Source organism: Adiantum capillus-veneris, chromosome 21, assembly GCF_014529385.1.
Source record: "Adiantum capillus-veneris isolate H3 chromosome 21, ASM1452938v2, whole genome shotgun sequence".
In the NCBI taxonomy this organism is placed as follows: domain Eukaryota; kingdom Viridiplantae; phylum Streptophyta; class Polypodiopsida; order Polypodiales; family Pteridaceae; genus Adiantum; species Adiantum capillus-veneris.
In genome coordinates, this window is record NC_140951.1 from 11,471,803 (window position 1) to 11,487,361 (window position 15,559).

At 42.4% G+C, this 15,559-nt stretch overlaps 2 protein-coding genes across 2 annotated transcripts; both read left to right on the forward strand.

Moving 5' to 3' along the window:
* The first annotated feature begins 11,216 nt into the window (after positions 1-11,216).
* On the forward strand, positions 11,217-11,810 carry LOC147430545 (uncharacterized). The gene has a single exon (XM_086494422.1). The coding sequence runs from the start codon at positions 11,217-11,219 to the stop codon at positions 11,808-11,810; it is 594 nt and encodes a 197-aa protein (XP_086350548.1).
* Positions 11,811-13,089: 1,279 nt separating this feature from the next.
* LOC147430546 (uncharacterized) lies at positions 13,090-15,313 on the forward strand. Its single transcript, XM_086494423.1, has 3 exons — positions 13,090-14,220; positions 14,360-14,586; positions 14,745-15,313. Exons 1-3 carry the CDS (start codon positions 13,233-13,235, stop codon positions 15,168-15,170), a joined length of 1,641 nt encoding a protein of 546 aa, XP_086350549.1. The 5' UTR covers positions 13,090-13,232; the 3' UTR covers positions 15,171-15,313.
* Positions 15,314-15,559: the final 246 nt, after the last annotated feature.

Genomic DNA, 15,559 nt, shown 5'->3' on the forward strand with positions numbered 1-15,559 from the left:
AGCAAGGAGCAGGTAACGCTCTCTCTCTCTCTCTCTCTCTCTCTCTCTCTCTCTCTCTCTTTCTTCTCCACACAAACACACGAGGAGAGGAAGGAGAGCCAGGTATGCTCCTTCCCTCTCCTCATTCTCATGTTCCCTTCCCCTCTTTCTCTCTCCCTCTCTCTCTCTCTCACACACACACATACACACACACATAGTGTTTTTGAGAGAGAGAGAGAGAGAGTACAAACAAAAACAAAAACGCACACACACATACATAAACAAAGAATGCACACACACATTGAGAGAGGAAAAGAGAGAGAGAGCATGCATGAACAAAAAACGCACGCATTGAGAGAGGAAAAGAGAGAGAGAACATGCATAAACAAAAAACGCACACATTGAGAGAGGAAAAGAGAGAGAAAACATGCATACGATCCAAAAAAACGCACACACATTGAGAGAGAAAGAGAGAGAAACTAATTTAACGTCGTAGGAAACTAATTAAAATTAAAAGACCTAAAGATCTAGTCGACGAGGAGTTGAACTCAAGACCTATTATTCAAGAGGGAAATGGCATAATCAATCTATCATACTTGGCATGGGTGATAGAAAGGTTATACCATTTATCTCTTTTTATTGGCACACACATCCACACACGCGCACACAAACAAGAAGAAGAGAGTTATAACGTCGTAGGAAACTATCTTAAAAGACGTTAAAGATTAGGTTATATGTAGACTTACATTAAATTAGATTTAGGTTTATTTTTAACTAGATTTACATTTATTTACGCTAGATTTAGATTTACGTTATATTAGATTAGATTTAGGTCTCCATAGACTGCAATGCCTGCATGAAGCGGGTGAAGAAAGCCCTCAATGGAATATAGGGTATTGCTGCCTTCACTCATGGTGGGCTCCGTCGATCCAAAAGTACTGGTGAAATGTCTTCAGAAGATAGGAGAGAAGGTGGATCTTCAGGGCGGCAAGAGTCACTACATCCCCGACACAATGACCATCTAGACAACCTCTAGTCATTCAACAGCAACTTCAAAGTTAGTAACAAGAGCAAGAACGGTCTAAAGGGCCAATTGCTGTCGTCAGATGTGGACGGAGATGAGGCAGCGTCACCGCCGGAAGTTAACTCTCACATCTTTAGTGATGAGAATGCCAACTCTTGCCGAGTTTAGGGAAAAATTATGTGTTAAATCAGTTTTAAGGTTCTTATAATCCCTGTTAGTTTAGTTCTTTGTTTTTAATATAACATAATTTACGTTAGATTTAGATTTATGTTATATTAGATTAGACTTAGGTTTATTTAGGTTTACCCACACACACACACACACACACACACACACAACAAGAAGAGAGTTTTAACGTCGTAGGAAACTATCCCAAAAGACGTTAAAGATTAGGTTAGATGTAGACTTACGTTAAATTAGATTTAGGTTTATTTTTAGTTAGATTTACGTTTATTTAGATTTACGCTTATTTACGTTAGATCGAGTCCACACAAGAATTACTTACGGTTTAGGGTTTAGAGTTAGACGAACAGTGAAAAGATCTACTGTGTAAAGATGTTAAGATGCTGTGAAGTGCTACAGCTAGAGAAGAGTCAAAGGGGTTTTGTCCACTACATGCAGTATCATGTAGACGTGGGTGTGTAGATTTCTTGTACCCACAAATATAGGTATTGACCAATAAAGACGAGATTATAACCCGGTGGTTCTGATCTCCGTGCACCTCTAGACCGAGGTGTGCGGGGATTGGACATGACTAGAGAATATGAGGTAAAGAGAGTGAGAGAGAGAGACAGAGAGAGAGAGAGAGAGAGAGAGAGAGAGAGAGATAAGAAGAAGAATGCCAATAGAATATTAAATTTGTTGTCCAGGTTATAAGTTTTTTATCCTCATTATGAGTAGTGACGAGGATGTGGGACCGTCCAACCGAAACACCTATCTCTCAACGAGGGTCTTATGTCCTTGTAATCAATGCAAGCATGCTGTGCGACGGACAAGACGTGTTTCTTTGCAGCACGTTCGCGAATTTGGCGAGTTCGATCCATCTATTATAGATCGAGTTGTTGCCAATTATAACTCGTCGGACTCTGACGCTGGCCAACAAGCAGCAATCTTGCAACCCAATAGACGTGTTCGCAGGCGCTTTGGTCAAGCAGCATATGTGAGGCCACAAGATGTAGCCTCTGACAACTCGGGGGATGATCATGCAGAGCACATTCCCAACGAGGCAATGTTTGAGCCCGAGATTGATGAAATGATCGAGACGATCATGGATTCAGAAAGGCTTATCTATGATGATATGAAAAGTGAAGCCGATACGCCATTGTATAATGGAGCACGTATGTCTAGATTGAAAGCACTCCTGGTTCTTCTCAACATGCAGGCAAAGTTTGGATGGAGTGACACTAGCGTCACAGCGCTTTTCAGGTGATCTATTACAATTAGTTTACTTTAATAAAACTCTAAATGTATAATGATCTGATAGATTTTTACACGACTGTATCATATTTTTATGTTGTGTAGATTGCTGAAAGAGCACATACTACCAGCTGACAATGTGATGCCAGATTCCCGAGATGAAGCAAGAAAGATTTTTGCGAAACTTGGGGATGGATTACAATTCTATCCACGCTTGTCCTAATGACTGCATTCTTTTTAGAGGGGAATACATAGACATGGAGAAGTGTCCGAAATGTGATTCCGAAAGATATCGAGTAGATCTCCACGGGACAAAAATTCCACAAAAGGTTTTGCGACATTTCCCTCTGCTTCCTCGCATCAAGCATTTCTTCGAATGTAAGTCCATGGCCGCCCTAGCATCATGGCATGAGGAGAATAAATCTTCGGATGGTGTGCTACGAATTCCTGCAGATTGCGTAGCCTGGAAACATATAGATGGAACATGGTCGGATTTTGCCAGGGAAGCTCGAAATTTGCGCTTAAGCCTGGCTATGGATGGCGTAAATCCATTTGTCAAAGATCAGCATCTTACAGTGTATGGCCCGTTGTCATCGTCAACTACAACATTCCCCCGTGGTTGACTACGAAGAAGGGGCACCTATGGCTAAGCTTGATTGTGCCAGGGCGATATAAAGTGGGGAATATGGATGTGTATCTTCGTCCACTATTGGAAGAGCTACAACAATTGTGGATTGGCATAGAGGTGGTGGATATGATCCGACACACAGGACGACAGAATGCTTTGATCAGAGGCATTCTAATGTGGACCATGCATGACTATCCCGGGCTAACAGAATTCTCAGGTGATCTATTGACACTCCTCACTCAGACACTGTATATCTTGTTTTTTCCCATAGTTGATCTATTATCATGTGTATACATGCAGGGCTTCAAACAAGCGGATACAGAGCATGTGTCACATGTGGACCTAGACTGAATGCACGTAGGGCACCCTCACTGAAGAAGCAAATCTACAAAGGTCATCAAGCGTATCTTCCAGAGAATCATGTGTTACGCGACGGCTTTTTGGGAAGAGAGCCACCAAGGATGTCTGCACAAGCATGGTTAGAGCAGAAGGAGATGTGCGATGACGGATTGCCTCCAGGGATGAAGAGACTATCTCTATGGTACGAGTTACCATACTCGCCCCGACTCATGATCAATCACTTGCTCGATCCAATGCACATATTCAAGAATGTGGGTAATCTACTATGGGACCATCTGACCAGCAAGAAAGATACTTTGGGAGCCAGAGTTGACCTTAGAAATGTGGATCGTATGGAGCAATATTGGCTGCAAACAGCGTCTGATGGATCGATAAAACTCCCTAAAGCACCATGGATTTTCACAGGATCCCAAGAACGCAAAGTAAAAGAGACCATTCGATCTTTGCGGACCCCCACTGGCGTAATGCACTCGCTCCGAACGTGTTTTACTAAAGAAGGAAAGCTTACCGGTTTGAAGTCACACGATTGGCATAAAATGTGTCAGGTACGTTCATAGTGGACTTTAATATCATTGCATAAAATGTGGACTTTAATATCATTGCTGCACATACTTTACAGTTTATTTTACCGGTTGCCATTGAGGGATGTTTGTCTCTCGACATCCATAACACAATCTACAAACTTGCAAAGCTGGTGCAATGGATCTCACAAAAGGAGATCAACGTAGACTCCATACCATTCGCCAAACTAAATGCTGCGGAGCTTGTGTGCATGTTTGAGAAACATTTTCCTACTACAATGCTAACCATTCAGGTGCATCTTCTTGTTCACATAGTTGATGAGGTGGAAATAGTTGGCACAGTTCATTCCAGATGGATGTTCTTCTTAGAACGTTTCATGAAAACGCTTAAGGGATATGTGCGTCAAAAGGCACGTCCGGAGGGTAGCATGGCAGAAGGTTGGTTGGTATCAGAGTCCCTAGTGTACATTGGAGAGTGGCTAGACGGATTTGATAAAGCCCGGGACACGCTATGGCGAACCATAGATGACGAGCGCATATCTGGGATTGTCATGTGCAATCTCGGTGTTGAGAAGAAGATGACGGAAGATCTAGAGGCTAAAATCAACCGATTTTGCATGCTTCACAATCCAGTGATGCAAAAGTGGATTTCACAATATGAGGATGCAAAGCAAGAGCGACAAAGGGCACGAATCGAGTGGAGACGGGGAAGACGACCACCGATGCACTATCCAGCGGTTCTGGAGATCCTACCAATCTTCATGAGCTTAAGATGGTTGCACAACCAATTGAAAAGCGCACAACAATGCGGTGACGAAGTGACTGAGGAAGAGTGGGAGTACTCTCGGGGTTGCGCGACCAAGGTAAGTTTGCAATGTACGACTAGCAAGTGACTTTATTTATAAACGTTTGAACGGCCACTCATAATCTTTGTTCGTTGTAGTATAAGTCATACACAACAGCATGGTGTAAAGGTCGACATTTTAGGGTGGAACGAATCGACAAAAAGCATTTTACTCAAGATTGTGGAATCATGGCAAAATTTGAACAGTCTAGTCGACGACGTTCCTCTGATGCAGATCCTGTGGTGGCGGAACTCACTTACTTCGGCACGCTGCAAGAGATTTTGAGGATCGATTACAGAGGATTTTTTGTCGACTTGTTCGACGTGCAATGGTTCAAGATAATCATGGAGGGTCGCAACGCTACTGTGCGTAGAGGAGAGTCTGGTTTTCTTGAGGTGGATTCTACTAAGAAATGGACTGACCTAAGAGACACTTTCGTACTACCCGAGCATTGTGAACAAGTAAGTATGTAAATAATTAACATCCCCCTTTTACAAGTTATGTGCTTGAAAGCTCTCATGTAAGTTATGTGGCTCTGGCAGGTAATATTTCATCCTACAAAGTCTACATCAAACTGGTGGTACGTCATAGAGGTAGCCCCTCGTAGTGCAAGGACGTATGAAGGCTACCATGTGCCAATCACAACGGCATCAATGGAGGAGATCAGAGAAGATGCTCAATCAGAAGCCGTTGCGGTGGTGCCAGACGAGCATCAAGATGCTACTACTCTATATGGGGTGCATGCAGAGGAGCTACAAAATGAAACAGAGGATATGTGTTTAAACGGAGAGCTCTATATAGATATAGGAAGTTATGCTGAGTTATGCGAGGATGAGAGAGAGATCTCTTAAAGCCACAAATATTGTATTTGAACAATTTTGCTCCGTGTTGTAAAAGCTCTGGCTCTCTAAGTACCTTCCATGGTGTATAACGCTCTTTTCTACTCGCGCTCACATCTTTTGATTGAAAAGTCTGAGTTTTCGACTTGCCTCTTCTATCACTCAAGTCATTGCGTCATTGTATTTATATGCGTCATTACGTCATTGTATTTAATGGTCTTTGCGTCATTGTCTACTCTATTCATTCAATATTAAGTTTAAATATTCGTGTGTTTAATGCAGGTATGGATGATGAGGAGTTTCTTTCTTCTTTGTCACCGTAGCAGAGACAGTGGTACGTGGAGCGTCATCGCTCTGGCGCATCATCGCGCGTTCCTACTCCATCCGCATCTCCCTCTCTTTCGGAGCATTCGGCGCGCTCCGAAGCTTCGGCGTCGACGAGACGAGCTTCACACTCGTCTAGACACCGACGCTCTAGTGGTGGCGGTGGCGGTTGTTGTGGGGATTCCGCCACCGATGCCTCCACACCGCCTCGTGTTCGACGAGGCTCTTTATCCTCCCCTTCTTTGCCCGCCCCCACACCAGCCACAGCATCTCCATCTACGCCAGGTTTTGCACGGCTGATTGTTCCTAGAAGCTACACACCTCTACATACTCCGCCACGAGCCACCCCACTCGACACTCCTCGCTTCGGGGCCCAGACGCCGGTGGAGACACCTGCCTGCCGAGACACCCAGGTTCACGCGTCATCGGCCATGCGTGGTCTTTGCTCTCAGCTGTTTAGACACTACATACTAAACAAATGGAGTGAAGTACCAAGTGATTTAAAAAACAGAGTCATCAGCATACTTCATGACGAGTTTCCCGTTCCAACACTGGATCAGCGCTTCATGAAGACCTGATGAAGATTCGAATGCGTGAATACTGCAAACACAAGCGTTTTGAAGTGCAAAAAGCAATCAAGAATGGGTGGAACAGGCCAGATTGGCTAGCCAAAGAAGATTGCAAGAATGCGAAGAAAGCAGCGCGCGAGAATCCCGACAAGTGGAAGCAACAAAAGGATGCTGCCAGAGCGCGAGTAGAGGCAGGGAGCTCGCACCACTTGGGGAGCGGTGGATGGGCATCATTTGAGGCCGATTTTGTAAGTGTTTTCACATTGCTCTTTATGTTCGATAGTTTAGGGTTTATGAGTTTTTTAATTCTAACATAATGAAATCTTTGTATGTTTTGACAGTGGTCGATGACAGGACGTGATCCCACACCGTACGAGCGCGAGTACGCAGGCAGGAAGGGCTTAAACGCCCTGATGGACATTCTCAGTTCTCGCGGCGGCATGGTTAGTATTAGGGTTTACTCTTTTTTATTTTTTGTATTGTTTTATAAATGTCGTTATATGTTTATACTTACTGAAAGCTGTCTTATTGTCTTTTTTTGCAGAATCCGACAGATACGCCGCTTGGACGCGATGAGACGTCTGACTAGACGACGTCAGTTTAGCCGTAGCTAGATAGCATTAGTTTAGGGTTTCTCATAGCTCATGTATCATGAGACGGATTTTATACGTCTTTTTGAACCATGTATATTATTACATTTGTCACCGCAGTTCCTTTTGCCAATCAATTCTTTATGCCTATGATGCTGTACAATTGTCATTATTACATTTGCCAATCAATTCATTTTGCCTATGATGTGTACAATTGTCAATTTTGCAAACAATGCGTCTTGTGGGTGACTATTTTGGGTCTATTATCTACCCTTGCACTTTTTTTAAAAAGTGAATCAAGTACAATATGGTTGATGGGTGGCAAGGCATTCAATGCCCTGCCACCCAAAAAAAAATTCTCTCGGGCGTCGCTATAACCGTCGCTATTTATGGCTCTGTAGCGTCGCTATAGTCTGCAGTGTAAACGTCGCTATTAGCGTCGCTATGAGCGTCTCTATATAGCGACACTTATAGCGACGCATATAGCGACGCTTATAGCGACGCTCGTAGCGACGGTTTTAGCGACGCCGGGGGTTATAAAAACCCAATGTATTTCCGTCGCTAACAGCGTCACAAGAGCACACAACCTCTTGTAGTGTAATGTGGTCCGGTTGACCCCTTTCATGTGCTCGATCTGCAAGTCCTACCTTTTCTAATTGTGTGAGAAGTGCATCAGTAGACGTTGCCATGGGTTCGTTTGCGAGGAAGATGCAAAGAGAGCTTAGAGCTAGAGTTTTGTGAATGTGAGAAATGAAGTTTAAAAACTAGAAAGTCGCTTATATAGCCAAAGTCACTTTACAAAGCACTTAAATTTAAGGTCAAAACAACTTAAAACTATAATTTTAAACAAAATCACGCGATAAAGCTTTGAAAGACACCAACATTGAAAACATTTGTGCGCCACATCAAATAAATTGCACGTTTCAATCGAAAACTTGAACAAGTTGAGAATAAACAAGTATGCGTAGAAACGAGGTTCAAAACACCGTATGTATTAATGTTCGCAAAATCCCTGTCAGTTACAAGCTTTTACAAAAATACATCGCGAAAATGGAACGTTCTTACACAGAAATCTCTTCTCTTTTTTGGAACGAACAATCTTTTTATTGATTGCAAAGAGATATTGCTTGAGCAAGGTATATTTGAGATTAAGATACTCACAGAGGTGACCGAGATGCGAGTCATTGTTCACTGTAATGTGGTGCACTGCATCGTCATGGAGGCGTATTTGTAGGTCAACTGATTCTCTAGCAGCAATCTCAGAGTCTAGTGCCTCCCATTCAACTTTTATCTTCTATAGGGAAAGACCATCGACAAGATTTTGCTTCGCAATATTGTATCTAAGCATCACATTGTCAGCAACTACAGAGCACTTGATTCTATCTCATGGTTGACCACCTTAGTTTTCCATCCAGGTGCAAGAAATCCGTTGATCGCACATCCCCTTTGCAAGTCCACATTGTTGGTGTCCTGTGAACACTCTGAAGCTAAGTCGAAATGTAAACACAAACACATGAAGAGACATAAACCATGTTATCGTAGCTTTGTGGGAACCATAGGTGCACTTCATTGCTGCTTGCACATCCACCTCAATTTACCTTTTGGTTGATGCGATCAAGGCACTATCTAGCTTAGGCCATTCCAAACTCTCCAAGGTTGGCGAGTGAACTAGAGACAGATTACCATATCCATTTTGCCTAGGTGTGACATAAGTATGATTATAAAAAAAGCGTGAGGCAAGCTCGGAGGACTGATAGCCAACATAGAACAACTTGCCAAGCTCAGTGTGGATGGCCTCAAAATTTCTTGTGAAGGACTCTATTGGCTCCCACTCTACAAAATCGGATAGAAAAACATCTGTAAACATGAACAAGCAATGGAAATCTTACGGTCATGAAAAGCAACACATAAGAAAAATATACTAAATAGATGACCGAAAAACTAGAAAGAGCAGTAAAAAATACGATTTGCAGGAAACCTCGATGGAGCCACTGCTGTCTCTCGCTTTAGTTGTGAAGCGACATACACATGCTGCACCTTCGCAAGCCTCTTGTCTTCTTGTGTTTGCTTGAACTTCATGATTCTTCCCTTCCAATGGTGTGCTTGAGAATCCATGTGTTTCCTTGAGACCTTGTGTACACCTCTTGAGCTGGGCTACATTGTCACCCACATCATTCGTTTTAACTCCATCGTCACCCAATATCCATTGTCATCTTGTACATTGCTACATGAAATGGAGTCAATGACACTCCTAGGTCGTCGAGTACCTGATGATGCCATGGGGAATAGTGGCACAACCTGCACACAAACACTTATGATTAGACATTGCACATCCATGCTCTCAGCTGTATAAAGAGCAAGATTCTTGATGGTACACAAAGGTGAAGGATGCCACTTACTACTATATTGCTCCACCTTCTTGTTCGCTTAATGGGGAAGATAATGTTGCAAAGCTTGAGAGGGAAGTAGATCCTCTATAGAGAGCTTAATGGAGAAGGAGCAAGACCTGTTGAGGAAAGAAAGAGGGATGATCTAGTAGAAGGATATGTTGCAGACTTCAGCTTTAGCTAGAGGTGTTTAGTGAAGCCCACGAAGAAATGGAGAACTTTAGTTTGAGGAGAATGCAGCCCTCAAGAATGCAGTAAGCTTGAGGAGGGAAAGGAGGTTCAAACTTCTGTTCTAGAGCTTTTGGGAGGGAAAACTGAAGGTTGTAAAGAGAAGCAAGGTGAAGTGAAGAGAAGTGAAGAGAAGTGAGAGATGGTACAGTAGAGAGAGAGGGAGGGAATGATCAACACATTTTTGGAGGGACCCCCTTTTAGGAGAGAGGGGGGGAGAAACTGATAGCCACTAGAGAGAGAGAGAGAGGATTGGTTTTTACTCAACTATTTAGAGAAAAGTTTAGTTTTTTGAATTTATAAGAGAGAGGATTGGTTTTTACTCAACTATTTAGAGAAAAGTTTAGTTTTTTGAATTTATAAGAGATTTTCTCTTTATATTTTACAAAAGAGTACAAGTTTGACCACTTACTTTTAAGCCCTGCCATACCCATCATTTTAGTCCACATGGCATCCACCCATTTGTCCCTTCCATAATCTCCTTTTTAATCCCATGGCAAATAAAGAGGCTCCCTTAGATCCCATTCCCTTCCTAATGTATCAATCTTTTTGTTGTTGCATTTCATTTGAGGATTATAATTGAAGTAGCAAAAAGAGTGTATTGTTTTGACAATAGAATTTATTGTGCAATTTAAGTGCAATGCTGGGTAAAAGGTTTGCTTTTTTAGAAATATACGATTTTGGTTTGGTTTTATCGATAGTGATGCTACAAGCATTTGGAAAGCTTCTCTTCCTTTTTGTCGTCTTGACGACCCTCTCGAGTCTCATTCATCCATACAATGGCACATATATATCACTGATGTATGCATTCTTTATCCCATCCGTCACATGTGAGTGTTTAGCCAATGTTTTTAGAATACATAAGTAGTCCTTAATAAACGGTTGGATTTTGGGTGCATCTCTAGACCATTAGATAAAGCTTGCTTGATTAGTGCCACATGGAAAGCTAATAATAATAATAATAAATTTATTATTCCTTTTAGGTCCTTGTGAAAGTGTATTTACATTTGTGTACCTCTCTTTTTAAAGAGGGGGGTATTGAGGATTGTGGCAAACAATAGTTTTTATGCTTTTGGAATGTATTGTAATCTAAAGAGTTCATTGTTACAATTTTTTTCATAAAAAGAATAATATTTTAGTGAGATACCACATTTTTTAAAATATTAAATCACTTTCTATTTTTCTCTCACGCAAAAAAGCCTCTTATTATGAAATTCTTTTTGACAGGCTTACGTAGGGCATAGTGAAAATTATATCACCTTGTTTGCAATGTCAACGGTTCAATCGTGGAAGTCTACATGTTCTGCGCAGATGAGGAAGGCGAGTCGTATGGAAAAGCAAACCACTCTAAGAGAGTGTGGCGAAGGCGTAGATGCACACACACAGAGAGAGAGAGAGAGAGAGAGAGAGAGAGAGAGAGAGAGAGAGAGAGAAGAGGAGGGCGGGTGTGTGTGTTTGGCTGTGTGTGTGCGCGCACGAGGGCTTTGGGTTCTTCATCACCAAGCAATGCCGGTGCCAGGCTGCAAGAAGTGGTTTTATGGATGCGGAATGTGTACATTCATCTTGATTTGCCTAGCCTACCTTTCATATTACACCTATCATGTTAACTTGTCCGAGGCTCGAGGGCTGGACGATCCCCCAGCAGTGGAAATTGAGGTGGAAAGAGAGGGAACAGCATACAGGTCATCTTATAGTCGCAGTCAGGAGGTCCTGCAGCATTGCATTCCTCACTTAATGCACGTGTCCCATGATGCATCTTTTCTGAGAGAAATGGAGAACAAGAAGCAGGCTTTAACCAATGAGCTTAGCTTCACCTATGGTGAATGGAAGCAGGCTTCTGGTCAGAAATCTTTGTTGCCCTTCATATCTACTTTCATGAATACATCCAATGGGCAAGCTGAGGACCAAGGATTTCAATTTATTTCTTTTCGTGTTACTGATGTCAACCTACCAAGTGGGTACTCTCTTCAAGGCAACATGGTTAATGTGAGTGCAGTCTTGCAAGTGGGATGCATATCGACTATAGTTGACAAGAGCACAGAAGAACAAGATTTTCTAGTGCAACCAGGCCTTACAAGCTTGAAGATTCGAATGTGTTGAGCTTATATGTGAAGCTACTCAATATATGGCTTCTCTATATATGGCCCCAGGTCCCCTCTATATATACATCATCTCATGTGTGTATTCTACACACTTTGGGGTTCTACTTCTGTGCTCTCTCCTTCTCTCTCAACATGGTATCAGAGCAGTACGTTTTTGTTTTCGATTTTTCTCCTGATAAAAATCGATTTTGTAGAAACTACCCACTGGAGTGATTGGAATCGATGTGGTCTACAACATTGCAGAAGGAAGTTTTTTCAAATTCTGCACCGATTTTGAGTTATCGTTCTCGGACTGCGTACATACCTAAAAAACAGCTTTTGCGTTTTGTTTTTGATTTTTGTGCTAATTGGAAACGATTTTGCAGAAACTACCCAATAGGGAGATCGGAATCGATGTGATCTACAACTTTGCAGAAGAAAGTGTTTTCAAATTCTGCACCAATTTTGAGTTATCGTTCGCGGACTGCGTACATACCTAAAAAGCAATTTCCGTTTTTTATTTTTTATTTTTCTACTTATTGAAAACGATTTTGCAGAAACTACCCGCGTGAGAGACCGGAATCGATGTGTTCTACAACTTTGCAGAAGAAACTACCCGCGATGAGGATTGGAATCGATGTGGTCTATAACTTTTCAGAAGAAAGTTTCTCTAAATTCTGCACCGATTTTGGGTTATCGTTTAGAACTGCGAATATGTTTGAAAATCAAAATTTTACTTTTTGCTTTTGATTTTTCTCTCTCAACAGAATGGAAGGTGTATATGCTGAGTTAGAGACTCGAGAAAGGGTTTTCTGGATGCTTGGATCTAGTAGATTGCCTCTTCGTGGGAAGAGTGCATCACAACCGTGGGATTGGCTAGAATCCATGTCCATCGGCGGAAGCACATTTTCACCGACTTTAGTCGATGATTTGAAGCTGAAGGCAGTGGTTTATTTCCCTAGAGACCTCACTCTGATGTCTCGCGGGGTGTTTGGTAGGCTTGAGAGCCTGCATAATACCTCAGAGTCCCTTTACTTTGATCCAGTTGACCTCTTCTCTCAACTTGGTCCCTACTCTAATTACCATTTTGTAGCAGGAGACATGGTGAATGCTGCATGTACAGCAAGGGATACCAAACAGGGAGTGGATTGGCTGTCATCGAAAGTGTATCGGGGTAAAGAATTTTGCTCAATAGCAGAAGATCTACTAACAACTCAGTTAGTGGATGCGCTTTTCAACTGGAATTGCAGCTCATCCAGTGCCGCTTGCAACAATTTTGGCCCCTTTTTAGTTCCAAAGGAATTAAAGAGCTTGATGGCTGAGGGATTGAGTGGCTCACGGCTTCTTGTGCAGGACTTTCAGTGTCTGATTTCTGAAGAAAGCGATGAATCATATACTGCAAATGTGAGTGCTATAATGAAGAATCTGTTGCCATTTCAAAATGAGGGTTTGGTGTACCATAGAAGCAATTTCGACATCCTTAGTCTTGCTGTTGAAGGCAAAGAACAGTGACTCAGGTGAGCTTTGCAAGGTTAGGTGCAGGGGAGGAAACAAAATCCCCATTTGTGAAACGAGGATCTCTATGTTTATACCCCTCACTCTGTCGCTAAAGCGAAGAAATTTTCTTGAGGGTAGCATTGCACGAATCAACAGATCTTTTGAAACATTCAGTCCTCTATTGTTTCATATTGCTATCAACCAGTTTGACCTCCCAATGGATGTTGTTAGCAATATGTCATATGAGTATACCAAGATCAAAGAAGCAGTAGCCTTTATGCAAAGAGATGAAAGTAGTCTGATTAATCAGATTAAGATGCCTTTGTTGAAGTATCCCTCAGCAGATGGAGATATTGAGAGCCTGATTGATGGCTTGTCATTCAGGCATCCTGCCATCTTTAAATCAAGTGTAGTAAAGGGGCCTCGTGTCAAACAATTTTTGGAGGTGAGGATGCTTGCCATACAAGAGCATTGCAGGAAGCATTGGCTATTTTCTTCCAACTATAATGATGATGAGGAGTCTGATGATGATAGGGACGGGAAGATTTTTGAGCCAGAAGAATCTTTCAGAGCTGCTGCCCAAATCACGATTGAGGACTATTCTTTGAGTAAAAAGGTGGTTTTGTCGTCGGAAGGGTGGTATGATCAGGCCATTGGTAAAATGTACCTGGTGGGATGCAAAGAAGTGAGTGCTTCTTTGAGCAAACATGCAAAGCTGTTAGAAGATGGGCTTGATTGCTCAGTAGAGATCAAGGTGGAATACCCGCCGACAAATTCAATGCTGCTTATGAACCCTACTATTGGGCTCTCCATAAGGAGTGTTCGTGCCGGGAATGACCCCTTTTTTTTCTCACTAATTGAGCTTGAGACATTCCCCCTCCTTTCAAAAAGAGATTGTCTCTCGGAGGAGTTTAGAGGGTGGTCTCAACCTGGTAATGTTGAGTCTTATTTTAGGATGTTTGGTTGCTCAACTCTTTTATGCGAATAGCCGTGCTGAATCCACCCCATATGTCTCCTTGCTCATGCTTGCTATTCAGGGTGTAGGCTTCTTAAGTATTCCACTTGTTGCAGGTGTACATGCTTTGTTTGCGAGGGCAACCTTTAGTGCTAGAGAGAATATGGAGGTGGGTATACTTAATGAGGGCAGATGGAGTCCCCTCATTGACCGTATGGTCAATCTGCTTGCGCTTGCGACCTTCCTCTGCACTCTCGGGATTTTAGTAAAGGTCTACAAGTCGAGGATTCGCTTATGCGCAAGACAACCTCCAGAAGCATGGACAGTACCAAATGACAAGAAAGTAATGGCCACCTGGCTTTGCATCCATATGGTCGGTTTTGCCAGCGCGCACATCATAGACACTCTCCTCTTAAGCCGTAATGGACTATGTACATGGATTTTCCGGAAGGATGGTATGATTGGAAAAGGGTATCGACGCAATACTATGGATTGGTGCAGGATCTGTTTTTGTTGCCACAAGTAATAGGAAACCTTATATGCGTGGGTAGAGGGAAGCCTTTGAGAAGGCTGTATTATGTGGGAATCAGTGTGTTAAGGCTGTTGCCTCACGTGTACAACCGCCTTCGCACATCATCGGTCTGTCCTTATGTCGAAGAGGAGTTTGGAGCCGAGTTTCCATATGCCAATTCAAGATCTGATTTCTTTTCAATGGCAGGAGACACAGGGATACCGTTGGTAGCATTAAGCTTAGTTGTAATAGTGTACTTACAACAGAGATCCAATACTATGAAGGGGGCAGAAGAGCTTGGGTCAAGCTCCAACAAGCTGATCGGGATAAGCTCTAAGCTATATGAGAGGCTATCTTCAGAAACAAATGAACTGGAAATGATTGAATCTGGTGGTGAAAGTAGTGAGCAGGCTTGAAATGGGGAACAAACTTTGGGCCTGTGGTGTCCAAAGGACTTACACCTTTGTCAAACCAAACAAATAACTTTCAAATAACTCTGTACAAAATAATCAAATTTCTTTGGTATGTTCTTTCAAATACTTTAAAGTAGAAAATCTGCGCACCGCTCACATAATGGGGACGGGAGAGAGAGAGAGAGAGAGAGAGAGAGAGAGAGAGAGAGAGATGGATGGATGTACTTTCTCAGAGTGTTTCCATCCCTCTTAGCCATCCCCTAAAGTTCAGGAATATTGCTTTCACAAATTATGTGGATATATTTTGCAAAGAGTCCAATTTTGTAATTTGCATAATGGTCAAGTATGTATTATCCATATATAGGGTTTGAGTGTGTAAACCATTGGCAAGA

Bases quoted from the DNA above. Each gene is read 5' to 3' on its own strand.
- LOC147430545 (XM_086494422.1), top strand. From the start codon at position 11,217: ATGCCGGTGCCAGGCTGCAAGAAGTGGTTTTATGGATGCGGAATGTGT.
- LOC147430546 (XM_086494423.1), top strand. From the start codon at position 13,233: ATGAGGGTTTGGTGTACCATAGAAGCAATTTCGACATCCTTAGTCTTG. The intron at 14,221-14,359 runs GTAATGTTGAGT...CACTTGTTGCAG, and splicing joins TAGAGGGTGGTCTCAACCTG to GTGTACATGCTTTGTTTGCG. The intron at 14,587-14,744 runs GTAATGGCCACC...GGATTGGTGCAG, and splicing joins CAGTACCAAATGACAAGAAA to GATCTGTTTTTGTTGCCACA.